The sequence below is a fragment of the Lepidochelys kempii genome, chromosome 8, assembly GCF_965140285.1.
Source record: "Lepidochelys kempii isolate rLepKem1 chromosome 8, rLepKem1.hap1, whole genome shotgun sequence".
Taxonomy (NCBI): Eukaryota; Metazoa; Chordata; order Testudines; family Cheloniidae; genus Lepidochelys; species Lepidochelys kempii.
The window spans coordinates 97,975,230-97,993,363 of record NC_136387.1 but is presented as its reverse complement, the minus strand read 5'-3'; the positions used below and the strand labels follow the sequence as shown (position 1 = coordinate 97,993,363).

Sequence of the window (18,134 nt, the reverse complement as noted above, 5' to 3'; positions counted from 1 at the left end):
ACAAATTCAGAGCTTGTCTACAGATTAAGTGTACAAATTCCAGGCGATCATCTTAATAAAGGTGCATATGTATCCTACTTTCTACTGAAAGGACAAGTATCAAGCAGCACAAGACAATATGCCTATGCTCAAGCCTCTACTAGCCAACAGAAAGAAAAAGGAAGATTATAATTCCCCTTTCCACACACCAGTAATAGTTAAAATCTTATGTTGCACAAATGAATCTAACACCTTTTAGACCCAACAGAAAACCATGGCAATATGATGCCAGCACTTCAACAAAGAGCGACCATAGTGAATCTAACAGACAAAACAGCATATGCTAATAGTTTACTCAATTACAATTAGGCTTTAAAAATATTAAATTCTGTTAACAAATTCTAAAGAAACCATTTGTGAGTAACTAAGATATAAGATTGATGTAGTTCTCCTTTACCTACCTCTGCAGATCAACTATCTCATTGTTTAAAGTATCAAGCTCTTTAATTGCAGAAAAATCTGCCACCGGAGTCAGTCCTAGAGAGCTCTGTAAAATAGAAAATAAATACCTTAATTTAATTTATAGAATATAAACTAGACTGACTTAGTATTGAGTTCTAGCTAACAAATAAAACGTACACTTAATTCTAAGCCTATTCTTATAGAACAGCCCCTCTCCACCACCACTACAGTGAAACTCTTATGAAAACCACCAGAACTTTCAACTTGCTATTACAAAGTTTGGCTGAAATAAAAATGTAGTGGGTGTACAAATGGTACTGCATTTTGCAGACCTATTTTATTCCATGACCAAGATGCTTAATACTACCACTGTACTGGCAATGGAACAGACCTAGAGAAAATGCTTCTCAGTCTTAAGTAACTACCAGTAAATTTTGGAGCAACAATGACAGGCTCAGGAAAAAGTGGTGTCCACTCCTGTTTGGGCAAGGAGGAGGAGATGGTGGTGATGTCAAGGGGACCTATCAGTCTAACCAAAGGCACTATCATGATAATTAAGTCAAAGTTCTGATTGATGTCTCCGAATTACAAATTAACACAACCCAAGCCAATACAAAAATTAGCAACTGTTTCTAATATATAAAGGCTTAAAGATCAAAGGCTTTAAATAAAAAAAATATAAAACACTACATTATTCACAAAATACGACTACTGTCAAACTATATTATCTGCCATAATTCAAACACTTGTTTCTCCTGCAAAAGTGTGTTATTGCATGAACTCTTCCAGAGAAGCTCAGAACCCTTATTTTAAGCCTTGACATGCAAAAACCTTCACATATACTTTACTTTTAAAAAGCTATTTGATAATTAATGCTGAGCTAGTTTTCTATTAATGATTTTAGTTTTGCTATTAATTTAAAACGATATTTCCGGCTCACCTTTTAAGGTTTACAGAAGACTATTGCTTGGAGGATAATTGAAATTTGTATAATAGCTTATACATACAGGGACACTCAGAAAAATTTATCTGAACTAACTAAAGGTATTAATTTAAAGTGAATTGGTTAAACTGCATTAAGCCCTTGTGTGAACATACTTATTCAGAATTACAGTATTTTAAATTAGATTAATCTTAACTCACTTTGAAAGTAAATTAAAATGAAGTGGATTAAGGCCCCTTTAATTCTGAATAAGTATCGCCACACATTGGCTTAATGCAGTTTAACAAATCCATTTTAAATTCACACTTTCAGTTAATTCAGATTTTTCTGAGGGTCTCGATACAGACAAACCCCAAAGCATGATGCTTTGAGCTGGACAGCAAGGCCACCCCACACACACACCCTGAAGTGGTGGCTCCTGTCCTGAGGAGCTGGGGCTGGCTCCCCACTTTGATAATTGTGACCTGGCACATGTGATCTCAGTGTCACTCAGCTTTGCCCTGCCAATCTCTGTCATCATGGATGAGCTGCTGAACCAAATCTGAGTGAGTTCTGTTGCCCCCAGGGCCTTCTCTGCACCAGGCCAGGAGAAGAGGATGTTTGCTTAGGCCAGGACCCAGTGATAGGTTAATCCCTGTAGAACCTCCCTGTAACCCACCATCTGGAAAACGCTGGACTAGAGAGACCAAAGACTGCAGCCATGCTTTAGCAAACATTGTATTAATTCTAGGGTACCCTATTTGCATATGGAGGTTTCCTACATATCCCACTGGTTTCCTTAAACAGGGCTTGGATTATCTCCTTATTCATCCAAAGGATAAAATTTTCTGCCCAAGAACAAATACAAAGCTGTGAAGTGTAACTTCGTAAGAGTCATTTTTAAGTGCAGTCTCACCTAACACAAGTAATAGGGCAACTTTTAGCTTTGAAGTTTTAGGACTCTCAATATTTTAGAGCCAGAAAGAATAAAATGATGTTCACTTTGTTAACATTACATAAAGTCCTGAACAACAGTAACTTGCAAAAGCAATCATATATGCAGGGGAAAAAAGTGTGTACATAAATCTAAATAGCCCCTGGCGTAAAATTGGAACCATGCATTAGCTAAATATATTTTCTATAAAGAAATGAAAACTGCATGAAATTTTGAATTGTAATTATGGCAATTAGAATGCATTCTCTTGCGTGTATGATTTTTTTTTTTTAAATTGAGAAAATAAGAGCTTGCGTTTAATTTCAGTTCTATTCTGAAAAGGGACTTAACACAGCATTGTGTAGTTCCTTGTTCATTGTGTTCCAGTGACTCCAGATCAAACATGCTAAACTTACAAGAAAAGTGTTTTTTTCTAAATTCACAAACTCTGGTCTGGTAGTGCCCCCCTCCCTACCCCCACCTTCTCATGCATCACCAGTTATAGAGATTCCTTTTTTAAAGTTTATTTTTATTGTTTTGCATATAAAATATTAATGTAACGTAACGAAACAAAACATACATAAATACATGCACAAGTTGAAAATACCATATAAATAACAAAATTCAATGTACATTATTTGTAAAGCCTGGGAAAACTGCAACAAACCAACCAACTAAGAAAACCTAAACCTGTAGGGGACATGCAGGGCCGTTACACAGATTCTGCAGGCTAAATTATACCTGGTTTATACCAAAAAGAAAAGGAGCACTTGTGGCACCTAAGAGACTAACCAATTTATTTGAGCTAAGCTTTCGTGAGCTACAGCTCACTTCATCGGATGCATACTGTGGAAAGTACAGAAGATGTTTTATACACACAAACCATGAAAAAATGGGTGATCATCACTACAAAAGGTTTTCTCTCCCCCCACCCCACACTCTTGCTGGTAATAAGCTATTACCAGCAGGAGAGTGGGGTGGGGGGAGAGATACCAGCAGGAGAGTGGGGTGGGGGAGAGAAAACCTTTTGTAGTGATAATCCACCCATTTTTTCATGGTTTGTGTGTATAAAAACATCTTCTGTACTTTCCACAGTACGCATCCGATGAAGTGAGCTGTAGCTCACGAAAGCTTATGCTCAAATAAATTGGTTAGTCTCTAAGGTGCCACAAGTGCTCCTTTTCTTTTTGCAAATACAGACTAACATGGCTGTTACTCTGAAACCTGGTTTATACCAGTAACTGAACTGAAGTGTAATCCAGCTTGACTTTCAAATTCCCAAGTGGAGCTGTTTGGCCTGGCAGCTCGAAAAGCAAACCTCTTTTTTTCTTCTAAATTGCACATATTTGGTATGAGAGCGAGTGAAAGAAATTCAGAACCCTTCAGTGCTGTTGTTACACTCTAACTGCACACACTTTTTGTAATGCTTATAAATTTGGAGATTACAGAATAGAGTCAGGTAGAGTCAGTATTAGGTAGAGTCAGGCAGGGTACAATGGTGGTGTTGTCCAGGTTTGGCCACACAAACGTGGCAATTCACTTCAAACAGGACATGAACATAAGAGCGGCCATACTGGGTCAGACCAAAGGTCCAGCTAGCCCAGTATCCTGTCTTCCAAGAGTGGCCAATGCCAGATGCCCCAGAGGGAGTGAACAGAACAGATAATCATCAAGTGATCCATCCCCTGTCTCCCATACCCAGATTCTGGCAAGCAGAGGCTAGGGACACCATCCCTGCTAATCCTGGCTAATAGCCATTAATGGACCTATCCACAGATTGACTGCATCATGTGAAGAAATACTTGCTTTTGTTTGTTTTGAACCTGATGGCTAAATGAAATTAATAGTGACCCCCTCGTTCTTGCATTATGAGAAGTAGTAAATAAAACTTCCTTATTTACTTTCTCCACACGAGTCATGATTTTATAGAGCTCAATCATATCACCCGTTAGTCGTCTCTTCTCCAAGCTGAAAAGTCCCAATGTTATTAATCTCTCCTCATACATAAGCTGTTCCATACCCCTCATCATTTTTGCTGCCCTTTTCTGAACCTTTTCCAATTCCAATATTTCTTTTTTTGAGATAGGGCGACCACCTCTGCACACAGTATTCAAGATGTGGACGTACTATGGATTTATGTAGAGGCAAAATGATATTTTCTATCTTATTATCTAACCCTTTCTTAATGATTCCCAACATCGTTAGCTTTTTTGACTGCTGCCCCACATTGAGTGGATGTTTTCACAGAACTATCCACAATGACTTCAAGATCTCTCTTGAGTAGTAACAGCAAATTTAGACCCCATCATTTTATAGGTATAGTTGGGATTATGTTTTCCAGTGTGCATTACTTTGCATTTATCCACATTGAATTTCATCTGCCATTTTGTTGCCCTGTCACCCCATTTTGAGAGATCCCTTTATAGCTCTTTGCAGTCTGCCTGGGACTTAACTATCTTGAGTAGTTTTGTATCATCTGCAAATGTTGCCACCTCACTGTTTACCCACTTTTCCAGAACATTTATGAATATGTTGAATAGGACTGGATCCAGTACTGACCCCTGGGGGCCACCACTATTTACCTCTCTCCATTCTGAAAACTGACCATTTATTCTCACCCTTTGTTTCCTATCTCTTAACCAGTTACCACTCCATGAGAGGACCTTCCCTCTTATCCCATGACACCTTACTTGTTTAAGAGCCTTTGGTGAGGAAACTTATCAAAGGCTTTCTGAAAATCTAAGTACATTATATCCACAGGATCCCCCTTGTCCACATTCTTGTTGACCCCCTCAAAGACTTCTAGCAGATTGATGAGGCATGATTTCCCTTGACAAAAACCATGTTGCCTCTTCCCCAACAAATTATGTTCATCTACGTGTCTGACAATTTTGTTCTTTACTATAGTTTCAACCAGTTTGCCCGGTACTGAAGTCAGGCTAACTGGCCTGTCATTGCCAGAATCACCTCTGGAGCCCTTTTTAAAAATTGGCGTCACATTAGCCAAGGACATGCAAGGCCCCTGCAGCTCTAAGACTACTGCCTCTCAAATCCAGACTTTTGGTCATAATCAAAATGCACAATTGTTTTTCACAGATCAGGATTCCCAGTGAACTAGGATTTCTGATGGCATTTGAACTCATTCAAAAACTGAAATGAATACTTTTTAAACAGTTCTTTTAGGCTGCAGAGCAGCGCACTGGTAGCCATGTAAGTCTGCTGTAAATTAGATCAGCCCCAGGGATCTACCCACACAGAACTCACGGCAGGATCAGAGCTTTACTTGCCTTTTCTCCACGGGGGCAATCAATTCAAAAGCCCTTCCATTATCTCTGACCTCTTTAGAGGTTTGAAGATGTTTAAAGGCCTGGATCCACCCTGCTAAAAGACCTTTAAGGCTTTTTTAGAAATGGCTGAGGAGATGATGGATCCTGAAAGGCACTCGCCTCTCTCCAAGACACAGTATTCCATCGAGTCTCTTCTTGAGATCCCCTCTAAGAACAAAATCCTCCTCTAATATTAAGAGTTGACTAATTGACAGATCTCAAAAAGCTGTTTTCAGTGGGGAACTGTCACAAAGTAGGGGTGACTCTAGTGGGGTTCTGCAGGGATCAGTACTATGCCCAATACTGTTCAATATTTTCATCAGTGATCTAGAAGTAAATATAAAATCACTGCTGATTAAATTTAAGGATGAGACAGAGTGGTGGAGAGATATATACTGAGAAGGACAGGGCAGTCACATACAGCAATCTGACAGGTTTCAGAGTAACAGCCGTGTTAGTCTGTATTCGCAAAAAGAAAAGGAGTACTTGTGGCACCTTAGATACTAACCAATTTATTTGAGCATAAGCTTTCGTGAGCTACAGCTCACTTCATCGGATGCATACTGTGGAAACTGCAGAAGACATTATATACACAGAGACCATGAAATAATACCTCCTCCCACCCCACTCTCCTGCTGGTAATAGCTTATCTAAAGTGATCACTCTCCTTACAATGTGTATGATAAACACCCATTTTTTCATGGTCTGTGTGTGTATAAATCTCCTGACTGTATTTTCCACTTTATGCATCCGATGAAGTGAACTGTAGCTCACGAAAGCTTATGTTCAAATAAATTGGTTAGTCTCTAAGGTGCCACAAGTACTCCTTTTCTTTTTGCGAATACAGCAATCTGGATCACATGGTAAATTGGACACATTCAAAATTCATTTTAATGCAGCCAAATGCAAAGTTATACCTCTCGGAACAAGGAATTCAGGCCATACCTACACAACGGGGGACTGTATCATGGAAAAGGATTTGGGGGTATTGTGGACAAGCAATTCAACAGGAGCTCTCAATGAGATACTGTGGCAAAAATAGCTAATGAGGTTTTTGGATATATAAACAATGGGGTAGCGAGTGATTTTACTTCTGCATACAGCATTGGTGAGACAAATACCAGAATACTTCATCTAGTTCTGGTGCCCACATCTCAAAAAGGAAGTTGAAAAATTGGAGAGATCGCAGAAAATTAACCTATTACATCACCTACTCTCTTCCCCCAAGAAACCAATTATATTAATTCTTAATGACAGCGACGTTAGTAAAGGTAGAACTCTCCCAGGAAAATGATTACTTGTCAACCCATTCCTTTCTTCTACCCCAACAGTGAGTCGTGCTTTATGATTATGCCTGTTGACATACTCGTAGCAAAAAATGTCGTCACACTGGCAGAGGGAATCAAAAGAATAATGGTGCAGCTCAACAGTTCTCACTCTGTACAAGCCACAGTATGTGATACCACTTCAGTGGCTGTCAGCAGCACTTGTTCCCCCCCCCCGCCAACCTTGATTTTTAGCCGTCCCGTATAAATCCCAAGTAGGGGCATGTAGTTGTCTATACTGGATATTTTATTGCATAAAAGAGCACCTCTTTTGCAAAGAGCTGCATGTTCAGTCAGCTGAACAGATTAATAAGTGTTCATAAATTCCCTAGTAATGTTCAAAAGTATGGGAGGGATTTACAGAACCAGCTGAAACCCATTTCCTTCCTTCTTTTAAATAATTTCTTAGTCATTTTGTATACTGAAGTTAAAACTCATTGCAAATCTCAGTTGATCTCAGTATTTTAGGAATGCTAAGAAGATATCACGTGATGCACTAAAAAAAAGTAGCAAGCAATACTGATCTCCGCTACTGTACAAATCAAAGTCTGGACATTACATGTTTCACAACTCCTTCTGTAACAGCATGGATATTCGCTCCAGTGATAGTGCCAGTTATCAGATTCAGGGTGTTTACACTCTGTCTTAGCGTTTTCTCTGCAGTTTCAATGGGATAAAACATGTCACTTCCTATTCTGAACTTCAGCAGCACACAAAACCAACATTTGCCCCCGCCCCAAAGATGGCTGAATTTCTCTGATACCTGGAACAATCTTTATTGATAAATAGAGTAAACTAATAGTTTTTAATGTTTTAAGTTTGCAAAGCAACATGGGAGCCTTACAGATGCAAGGCTAGTTAAAACAGCAATAATTTCAGATTTCAGCATAACTCAATATCTACCTAAATGCTATGCTATTTCAAAGACTACTGAAGAGATATTTAGAAATGTTCACTACCAAGCCAACAGATATTATATATTAGAAAAAGCGAAGAACCTCTAACCTTGAGAAAGCAGAGTTAAGAAACTGACAGAATAATAAAGATGTAAAGCAGAGTGGTGCAGAATGGAAAAAATAGTCCAAACTGGAAAAGACAGAAAAGAAAGCAAACACACAAAAAAATTAGTAAAGGCACAAATAAAGCACGTTGTTTTTTGTTTTTGTTTTTTTTAAACTGAATATAAAAAAATTAGATACCAATTGCAAAAAACTCAAAAGGCATGCAAAATTTCAAGTTTAGCAATTTTCAGGTGAGAATTTCTCATTCTGTTTATTATGAAGATAGCACAGCTGCGTCAATATTCAGCGCAACCAAGAGAAAATGTTAGTAATCACAGCTATTACAATGCATCGTACACAAATAAGAGGTCACAACAAAATCTTATCTGACTGTTTCTCTAATAAATAAAACTTTAAGCAATTAAAAGCCTCAGAGTCAATACAGCAGTGGATGGTTTAATGGCCAAAGGGGTCTGAGGACATCTGAAACGTTATTATGAATACAAATGGATAGCTAAAAAATTTAAAACATGCTCTTTTAAATAATTAATCACAGAGCTGAAAAAGGGTTTAATTTATTTTAGTAGAGACTGACTTCTTGAAAGAGGGAAATGTGAAAATACCACTTTTAAAAACTCTGTCTCAATATTAAGGAAAAGGATAATTTGTGCATATAATATTTCAGGTCCACAATGAAGTTCATCCTTGGATACTCAGGAATAGATTTATTCTTTCGACAAGCTGATTTCATGGTTCCTCAACAGCATGGTGTCTTTGCTTGGTTGGCTGGTGTAGCAAATAAGTTTGCTAAGAAAGCATTTATGCAGACATTATATCTATGGATGTAAACTGACAAAAACAGTACATCTGTTCATGGCAGTTAATCTTGTTTTTTCTTGATAGCACCACCATGTCTAGATTTTAAAAATTGGATTTAATTTTTTTTTTTTATTTAATAGCACTTGAATTCAGAGTTTGTTTAGTATTTTTGAGGTTTCTACTTAAAAGCCTTCTGTAAAATCCTTACCTTCAGTAAGCTGGCTCTGTCTGATGGAGGGATCATTTCTGTAGTCAGAATCTGAGGAGGATCAATGCCCTTTGTTAACTTCTGATTAATTAAATGGAAAGCCAAGGCAAATTGTTCTTTTGAAAGCTTTCCACAGTCCTGTGTGTCACAGAGGCCCCTGTATACAAAAACACACAGACACAGAATAACTGATTAGGTGCAACACCTCATTTCTACACGTACAATATTGTTTAGGAGTGCATGCGCAGGCAGTGGAAAATTATGACAGCAACTGTCACATACTGTTTTATATCTTCAAATCACCTTACAAACAGCAATTAATCCTCAACACTGAGGAAAGTGCATATCATCCTCCTCTCTTGCTCCTCTTCTCCCCTCTCTCTGTCACCCCCCTTTATTTTGAACACATGTATAGGACAACTTCTGGATCTCCCAAGGATCAGACTGGGGTTTCAAACTGGATTCCCCAGAAATTAATGGGCTTATCTAGGATGGGAGGTCCCATGGTTCTACACCTCTCTACTACATGGGGTCCACACATGCTCATTTCTCTTAGGGGTCCAAACGTGAGCTACCATGAAGGAAGCCCTGATGTCTACTATATGGTGACAGCAGCGAGGACCACATGCTCCAGATTCTGCAATGTTCATACTGTGTCCAAAGCCTTTCATCCATAGCCCAAGTGGCGGAAATGGTTGAGCATCAGTTAGGAGCAGATGGCTGCTCATGCAGCTGCAATGGACTAAGACGGTTTTTTTGTTTTTAGTGGGCACACTGCTCTTCGGATGTTGCTGCCCTCAGGGACAAAAGGCTGAAGGATACATGCCATTAGAATTGATTCTATCTATCTGCCTCTAGAGAACCCTTTTCTGCCCAGAGAAAGAGCAACAGAGGACATTTACCAAAATTGAGTTGCTAAGGGGAGTGGGGTGCATTGTGCTCACTCAAGTGGCCTAAGATCACTGTCAAGATGCTTAATAAGGGAGGTGGAGCAGGAGAGAGAGAGAAAAAGAGAGACTTTTTCCTGTTTTATTCTAGTTTTGCTCTCTTCTTGACCAGTTGCAGGGTCACCAGCAAGCTGCAGCACCTCAGGAAGAAAAGCTGAGAGGAAAAAAGCTCAAGACACAAATGCAGCCCTGGGACACAGCTGAAATGTTGAGTTACTGAACCAAGTTGATAGAAATCTGAAATAAAGTTTTGGAATTCTCCTCAGAAGAATTCTGCAAATGTGAGGTTTAGCTAAGTCTGCCTGTCACTGTAGAGACAGAAAAAACTGGGGAGAATTATAGCAGGCAGGACATTCCACTCATTCCAGTAATATGACTGGTCTGGTTCTGTCCAAGACACAAGCCAGCTGGATCCCCAATGTGATGGATTTGTGGAACTTAGCCCTGAAAAATGAAGTGACTTTCAAAGATGCTAAGCACCTGAAGCACCATTTCACTTCAGAGGATTTACCAGTACTCAAAAGCTGGAAAACCAAGCCATAATTAACTTTTTCAAAGCCAAACAACTAACTCGTGACACAGGCAGGTTAAGAAATCAGTCCTAGACCTATCCTCAAGGTACTAGATGATGCCTCAGATATGAACTGAAACACATTACCTAGGACCTTTTTACCTAGTACTTACAAAAATTGTACTACAAAAAGGCACTAGGTGAAGTGAAAGTCTGAAGAGTTTAAATGTAAACAAATTAATGTAAATGTATGCATTACAAAAGTAAATATTGTAGGATATTCTATTTCTCATTCCAACATTTAGTAGACAAATCTCCATATCATACAGATCAGTTTTGGCAAATTCAAAATTGATAAAAAAAATTTTCATACAATTCATAATTAAACTGTGAAACTTATTGCCATAGGAAGTCACTGAGGCCAAGAACTTAGCAAGATTCAAAATAGGAAAATGTATCCATGTTTATCTGAAAAATTTCCTTTCTTCAAGTTATAAGGTCCACAGATCTGTTACAAAGGGTACTTCAGCCTGTTTTCAAGTTGGGAACAGAACCGGACTTCTCCATTACTGGCAGCAGGGGAATGCCATGCCTCATCAAGTTCCCTTCAGTTGACAACTTCCACAGTGAGGATAATTCAAATCTACTTTCCTAAATTAAATATAATTGGAGGAAAAAGCACCACAATTTCTCATACTGCTGAGCACAGTAAATTCCACCTAACCACCAACCCAAATCCTGGGATGCCAATTTCCATCTCTATTCTGAATGATGTTTGTCTTTAAGGGTATGTCTACACTACGAAATTAGGTCGAATTTATAGAAGTCGATTTTTAGGAAGCGATTTTACACAGTCGATTGTGTGTCCCCCCACTAAGCGCATTAAGTCGGCAGAGTGCATCCACAGTACCGTGGCTAGCATCGACTTTCGGAGTGTTGCACTGTGGGTAGCTATCCCAGAGTTCCCGCAGTCTCTGCTGCCCATTAGAATTCTGGGTTGAGCTCCCAATGCCTGATAGGGCAAAAACATTGTCACGGGTGGTTTTGGGTACATGTTGTCAGTTGCCCCTCCCTCTGTGAAAGCAACGGCAGACAATCGTTTTGTGCCTTTTTTCCATGCAGACGCTATACTGCTGTCAGCAGATGGCGCAGTAGGACTGCTAACCGCTGTCATCATCCACCACTTCCGCTGCAACTCTGCTCTCCTGGTGCCATGAATCCACCTCGCAGGTCCTCTTGTTGTTATGTATAAGTATCTATTCTCGTGGCATCCGTCATCATCCACCGCTTCCCGCTGCAACTCTGCTCTCCTGCAGACACCATACCACGGCAAGCATGGAGCCCGCTCAGCTCACCGCTGATGTTATGAGCATTGTAAACACCTCGTGCATTATCCTGCAGCATGTGCAGAACCTACAAAAAGCAGGCAAGGAGGCGATGACAGAGCGATCACGATAGTGATGAGGAGACGGACATAGGCTTCTCTCAAACCATGGGTCCCTATCTTGGGACTGAACCACCTTGGCAGCCAGTACATAAACCGCAAGGGGTACTTTTCAATGGTGCTGCAAGCACTGGTGGATCACAAGAGATGTTTCACCAACATCAACGTGGGATGGCCAGGAAAGGTGTAGGACACTCACATCTTCAGGAACTCTGGTCTGTTTGAACAGCTGCAGGAAGGAACTTACTTCCCAGACCAGAAAATTACCGTTGGGGACATTGAAATGCCTAGAGTTATCCTTGGGTACCAGCCTACTCCTTAATGCCATGGCTCATGAAACCATACACAGGCAGCCTGGACAGTAGTAAGGAGCAGTTCAACTATAGGCTGAGCAAGTGCAGAATGGTGGTAGAATGTGCATTTGGACGTTTAAAGGCGCGCCGGCAGTTTACTGACTAAGTTAGACCTCAGCAAAACCAATATTCCCATTGTTATTGCTGCTTGCTGTGTGCTCCACAATATCTGTGAGAGTAAGGGGGAAGACGTTTATGGTGGGGTGGGAGGATGAGGCAAATCGCCTGGCGGCCGATTACACTCAGCCAGACACCAGGGCGATTAAAAGAGCACAGCTGGGTGTCCTGCGCATCAGAGAAGCTTTGAAAACCAGCTTTGACTGGCCGTGGCCAGGCTACAGTGTGACAGTTCTGTTTGTTTCTCCTTGATGAAAACTCACCCCCTTGATTGATTCTCCTTCCCTGTAAGCCAACGGACCTCCCCCCTTTGATCATTGCTTTCAGAGGCAAAGTCATTATTGTTTCAAAATCATGCATCCTTTATTAATTCATCACACAAATAGAGTGAAAACTTGCAAGGTAGCCCGGGAGGGGGGGGGTGAGGAGGGAAGCACCGGGTGGGGTGGTGGATGAGGGGAGGAGGGAAGGACAAGGCCACACTACAATTCAAAAAACATATTGAATGCCAGCCTTCTGTTGCTTGGGCAATCCTCTGGGGGTGGAGTAGCTGGGTGCCCGTAGCCTCCCCCTCCCCCCGTGTTCTTGGGTGTCTGGGTGAGGAGGATATGGAACTTGGGGAGGAAGGCAGGCAGTAATACAGAGGCTGCAGCGGCGGTCTGTGCTCCTACTGCCTTTCTTGCAGCTCCACCAGATGCCTTAGCATGTCAGTTTGCTCCCCCATTAGCCTCAGCATTCCATCCTGCCTCGTCTCATCGTGCTCATCCCTCCTCTCATCACGTTCATTTAACACTTTCCTGGACTCTGCAATTGTTTGCCTACACGCATTCTGCTGAGTTCTTTCAGTGCGGGAGGACTGCATGAGCTCTGAGAACATGTAATCAAGAGTGCGTTTTTTTCGCCTTCTAATCTGCGCTAGCCTCTGGGACAGAGATGATAGGGGGAGCATAGAAACATTTGCAGCTGCGGGAGGAAGAAAAGGGAGAGTAGTATTTAAAAAGATACATTTTGGAGAACAAAGGGAAGACCATTTCACACTGAATCAAGTGATTCACATTACACAGCACATGTGTTTTTGGTACAAGGTCGCATTTTGCCTCTTAAATTGAGTACCTGCCGGTTTGGTGTGAGACATCACACATGCTCAGCTGGGCAACAGAATTTGGCTTGCAGGCAGCCATGGTAAGTCAAAGGGTTTCAGCTTCTTCAACCTTCATAACTTGTAGGAATGGTTTCAAACAGCAGCGCCCTCCTTTCCCATACCAAGCAAAGCCCGTTGGGTTGGCCATTTAAAAGGAGGGGCTGCGGTTTTAGGGTGAATGTGCAGCACAACCCAAATCCCCCCTCCACCCAATTCTCTGGGATGATCACTTCACCTTCCCGCCCCACCACGCGTCTAAGGGAAGATCCCTGTCAGCCAAATGTGAACATACCAGCATGAACGGGCCTCCCCACGCCGCATGGCTAACAGCGGGGATGATTCCTTTTCAGCCAAAGGTAAACAGCCCAGCAGGAATGGGAACCTCTGAATGTCCCCTGGGCATGGTAAAGTGTCCTACCATGAAGGACGGAATAAGGCTGCCCTCCCCAGAAACCTTCTGCAAAGGCTTTTAGAGTACCTCCAGGAGAGCTTCATGGAGATGTCCCTGGAGGATTTCCGCTCCATCCCCAGACACGTTAACAGACTTTTCCAGTAGCTATACTGGCCGTAAATGCATCCCAAGTCTTCAGGCCAAATTACTCATTAAACACGCTTGCTTTTAAACCCTGTATTATATTTACAAAGGTACACTCACCAGAGGTACCTTCTCCGGCTTCATGGTCCGGGAGCCTGCCTTGGGAGGGTATTGGCTCCAGTGGGGATGAACAGTTCCTGGCTGCCAGGGAGAAGGGATTCTCCGCTTGCCTGCTGTGCGCTATCTTCAACCTCCTCCACAAAATCCTCATCCCTGTTGCATGAGACTCCCCCCTTGCAGGTGTCCACGGACAGCAGTGGGGAAGTTGTAGGAACTCCCGCTAGAATTACATGCAGCTCATTATAGAAGCGGCATGTATGAGGCTCTGATCCAGAGGGACCGTTTAGCCTCCTTTGTTTTTTAATAGTCTTGCCTGAGATCCTTAATTTTCACACGGCACTGCTCTGTGTCCCTGTTGTCGCCTCTGTCCATCATGCCCTTGGAGATTTTGGCAAATATATTGGCATTTTGTCTTTTGGAACGGAGTTCTGCCTGCATGGATTCTTCTCCCCATATAGCGATCAGATCCAGTACCTCCCGTTCGGTCCATGCTGGAGCTCTTTTGCAATTCTGGGACTGCATGGTCACCTGTGCTTGTCAGGTCACCACGCTGGCCAAACATGAAATGAAATTCAAAAGTTCCCGGGGCTTTCCCCGTCTACCTGGCCAGTGCATCTGAGTTGAGAGTGCTGTCCAGAGCGGTCACAACGGAGCACTCTGGGATAGCTCCCGGAGGCCAATACCGTCGAATTGCATCCAACGACCCCAAATTTGACCCAGAGAGGTAGATTTTAGCGCTAAACCCCTCACCGGGGAGGAGTACAGAAATTGATTTTCAAAGCCCTTTAAGTCGACAAAATAGGCTTGGTCATGTGGACGGGTACAGGGTTAAATCGACCTAACGCTGCTAAATTCGACCTAAACTCGAAGTGTAGACCAGGGCTAAGGTGGACCAGATCTGTGGATCTTATTACGTGAATAAAGGAAATTCAGGAAAGCACAAATAAGTTTTCCTATGCTTCTTCATGCTAAGGGCCACAGATCCATTATAATGGATTTTCATAGCAGCGTGCCTGCAGGGTAAGAAGGGTAAATATACATATCCAAAACAAAAGTGAATTATGATTTAATATCCTCTCCTAGATATAAAGGCATGGCGAAAACTCTTGGCAAAAGGAAGGAAGTGGCATTAGCTAAAATTAGATGAGCAGTAAGCATAATTTGGTGAAATAATGGCTGTCTAGCAGATCTCAATACAGGAGACAGGACTACTCTGCCCTGAGATTGTCAACTGCTCCTAAAGACTGGACTTTAATGCTGAATTGTAGGAGAAACATTTCTTTATCTTACCTAGAGAATGAATGCTATGACATTGTGAGGACTATTCAATTAAAAGTAAGATTCTGGATCTTGAGTAAAGCTCCCAACTTCAGATAAAAAGCCTCAGCCAACTGGATATAGAGTAGGCCTCCTAATAGCTACCAAAGAGTAGAGATGTAAAATGACACCTCCTGCCAGGGTTCCATCTGAGTAGTGCTGTAAGAAGCATAATACGGTTCTAAGGTAGTGGTCTCTGACCTTACAGCATTAGAGTAAGGATGATGCCCTAATGAAGTATTTAATGTTGGGATTTGTACAGAACTTTTCTTGAATATGATGAGATCATTATACTACTGAGACTTTGACCTTCTTCCTTGAACACTCAAAATGAAGGGGGAACTCAAAGCTATTTTTAAACTGGTTTAACAGGATAGTTAAACTGTGGACTTTGCACCAGTAAATATAATAAGTTCCATCTGTTGACTTTTCACTGGGGCTCACAAGAGCAATAATGACTTCATTCAAGTATTCATTTTAAACATGTCTGGCCCTGGATGGAGGACCGCTCTGTGAGACCGAGACATAGCCTCCTCAACTAGAAAGGCAGAAACAGGAATGAGAGAGCAGCAGTGATATTTGTATTATCCTGGGGCACAGCTGAAAAAGTGGGAAGACATATAGAGGGACCGTGTCCACCTTTGCAAGATGTCATTCACTACCTCATACCCTAGATTCCAACACAAATGTGCCACAGAGCACTTTACTTTTCTCAGCTGCAAAGAGATCAATCACCAGCCCTCCAAACTAACTTACAATGAGTAAGATACTTTTTGATGCTGCAGCCACACTGCTAATCCAACTTCTGCCATGTAAGTCTTGGTATTCATCTCCCCCTCATGGGCTGTGCACATGGAGATAAGAAACTCTGCTCCACACAGGGCAGGAGAATTTCTTTGGGGTATAGGCTGATCATGTTCTTCCCAGTTACTACGAAAACCCTATCGAACACGTTCACTGTCACCTCCAGAACAGGTCTGTCATCCAGTGAAGGAACAGTGCTCCAAGACCTCAATCAATCATTGTTCTAGCTAGTGGGTACTGTGCTCTCTGTTTCTGGTACACATTTCCTGAGCTGAACTGGAAGATTCCATTTAAAAAAAAATATATATATATATATATATATATATATATATCTGATTCTCTGCATTCACCAGTTGAGGGAGCAGAGAATATACCACTCAAGCTAGAGTTCTGCCAGCACATGAGATAGGGTGAGCTATGGAGTGGATACAAGGTTTTATTGGCTAGGTATCATATGTACTTGATCACTGAAGCATAGCTGTGCTTAAGATGAGGATTCACAATACGTTAAAAAAAAATTGGATTTTTGTTTCTGTGACCACTTGTTTATGGCCATCTTCATCTTCTGTTAACATTCTTCTGAAATAATGTACATCATAGTCCTTATCCTCAGGCCAGGGCTATGACTGACTTTCCTGGTACCACGTCTGCCCTGAACCCAACATACTCCAGCAACCACATCACTGCATGTTCGCTTCAGCTTTCTCTCTGTATAGAACTCAGATTGAAAACAGTCCAAGAAGTGACCAGCGAATTTCCTTCTTCACAAAAGCCAATATATTATTGCTACCACAATCCTGGAGAGGATCCCTGGGAGCATGTATAAAGATTACGGCTGTCAAGCGATTAAAAAAATTAATCGTGATTAATCACATGATTGATCACACTGTTAAACAATAGAATACCATTTAAATATTTTTGCATGTTTTCTACATTTTCAAATATATTGATTTAAATTACAACATAGAATACAAAGTATACAGGGCTCAGTTTATATTTATTTTTTTATTTCAAATATTTGCACTGTAAAAAACAAAAGAAATAAGTTTTTTCAACTCCCCCATTGCAGGTCCTGCAGTGCAATCTCTTTACCATGCAAGTGGAACTTACAAATGTAGAATGTATACAAAAACTGCATTCAAAAATAAAAAACAATGTAAAACTTTAGAGCCTACAACTCCACTCAGTCTTCCTTCTTGTTCAGTTGATCATGCAGACAAACAAGTCTGTTTACATTTGCAGAAGATAATGCTGCTCCCTTCTTGTTTACAATGTCACCTGGAAGTGAGAACAGGCATTTGCATGGCACTGTTGTAGCTAGCATTGCAAGATATTTACATGCCAGATGTGGCAAAGTTTCATATGTCCCTTCATTCTGCAACCACCATTTCAGAGGACATGCGTCCATGCTGATGATGGGTTCTGCTTGACAACAATCCAAAGCAGTGTGGACCAACGCATGTTCAATCTCATCATCTGAGTCAGATGCTATCAGCAGAAAGTTGATTATCCTTTTTGGTGGTTTGGGTTCTGTAGTTTCCGCATCAGAATGTTGCTCTTTTAAGACTTCTGAAAGCATGCTCCACACCTCATCCCTCTCAGATTTTGGAAACAGTTCAGATTCTTAAACCTCGGGTTGAGTGCTGTAGCTATGTTCAGAAAATTCACATTGGTACCTTCTTTGCATTTTGTCAAATTTGCAGTGAAAGTGTTCTTAAAATGAACAACATGTGCCGAGTCATCATCCCAGACTGCTAGATCATGAAATATAGGGCAGAATGCGGGTAAAACAGGACAGGAGACATACAATTCCCTCCCAAGGAGTTCAGTCACAAACTTAATTAATGCATTTTTTTTTTTTTTTTTAAA

The 18,134-nt window shown here is 41.2% G+C and overlaps 1 protein-coding gene across 6 annotated transcripts in view; it reads right to left on the bottom strand.

The window, feature by feature from the left end:
- The window catches only part of EPS15 (epidermal growth factor receptor pathway substrate 15), a 111,302-nt gene that overhangs the window by 44,343 nt on the left and 48,825 nt on the right, over nt 1–18,134 (bottom strand). For all 6 annotated transcript variants that reach the window (XM_078854126.1, XM_073357728.2, XM_073357729.2 and 3 more), the window contains exons 11-12: nt 8,977–9,133; nt 441–526 (exon numbers count right to left, since the gene is read on the bottom strand). In XM_078854126.1, coding sequence (XP_078710252.1) covers nt 441–526; nt 8,977–9,133 — 243 coding nt within the window. The remainder of the gene's footprint in view (nt 1–440; nt 527–8,976; nt 9,134–18,134) is intronic.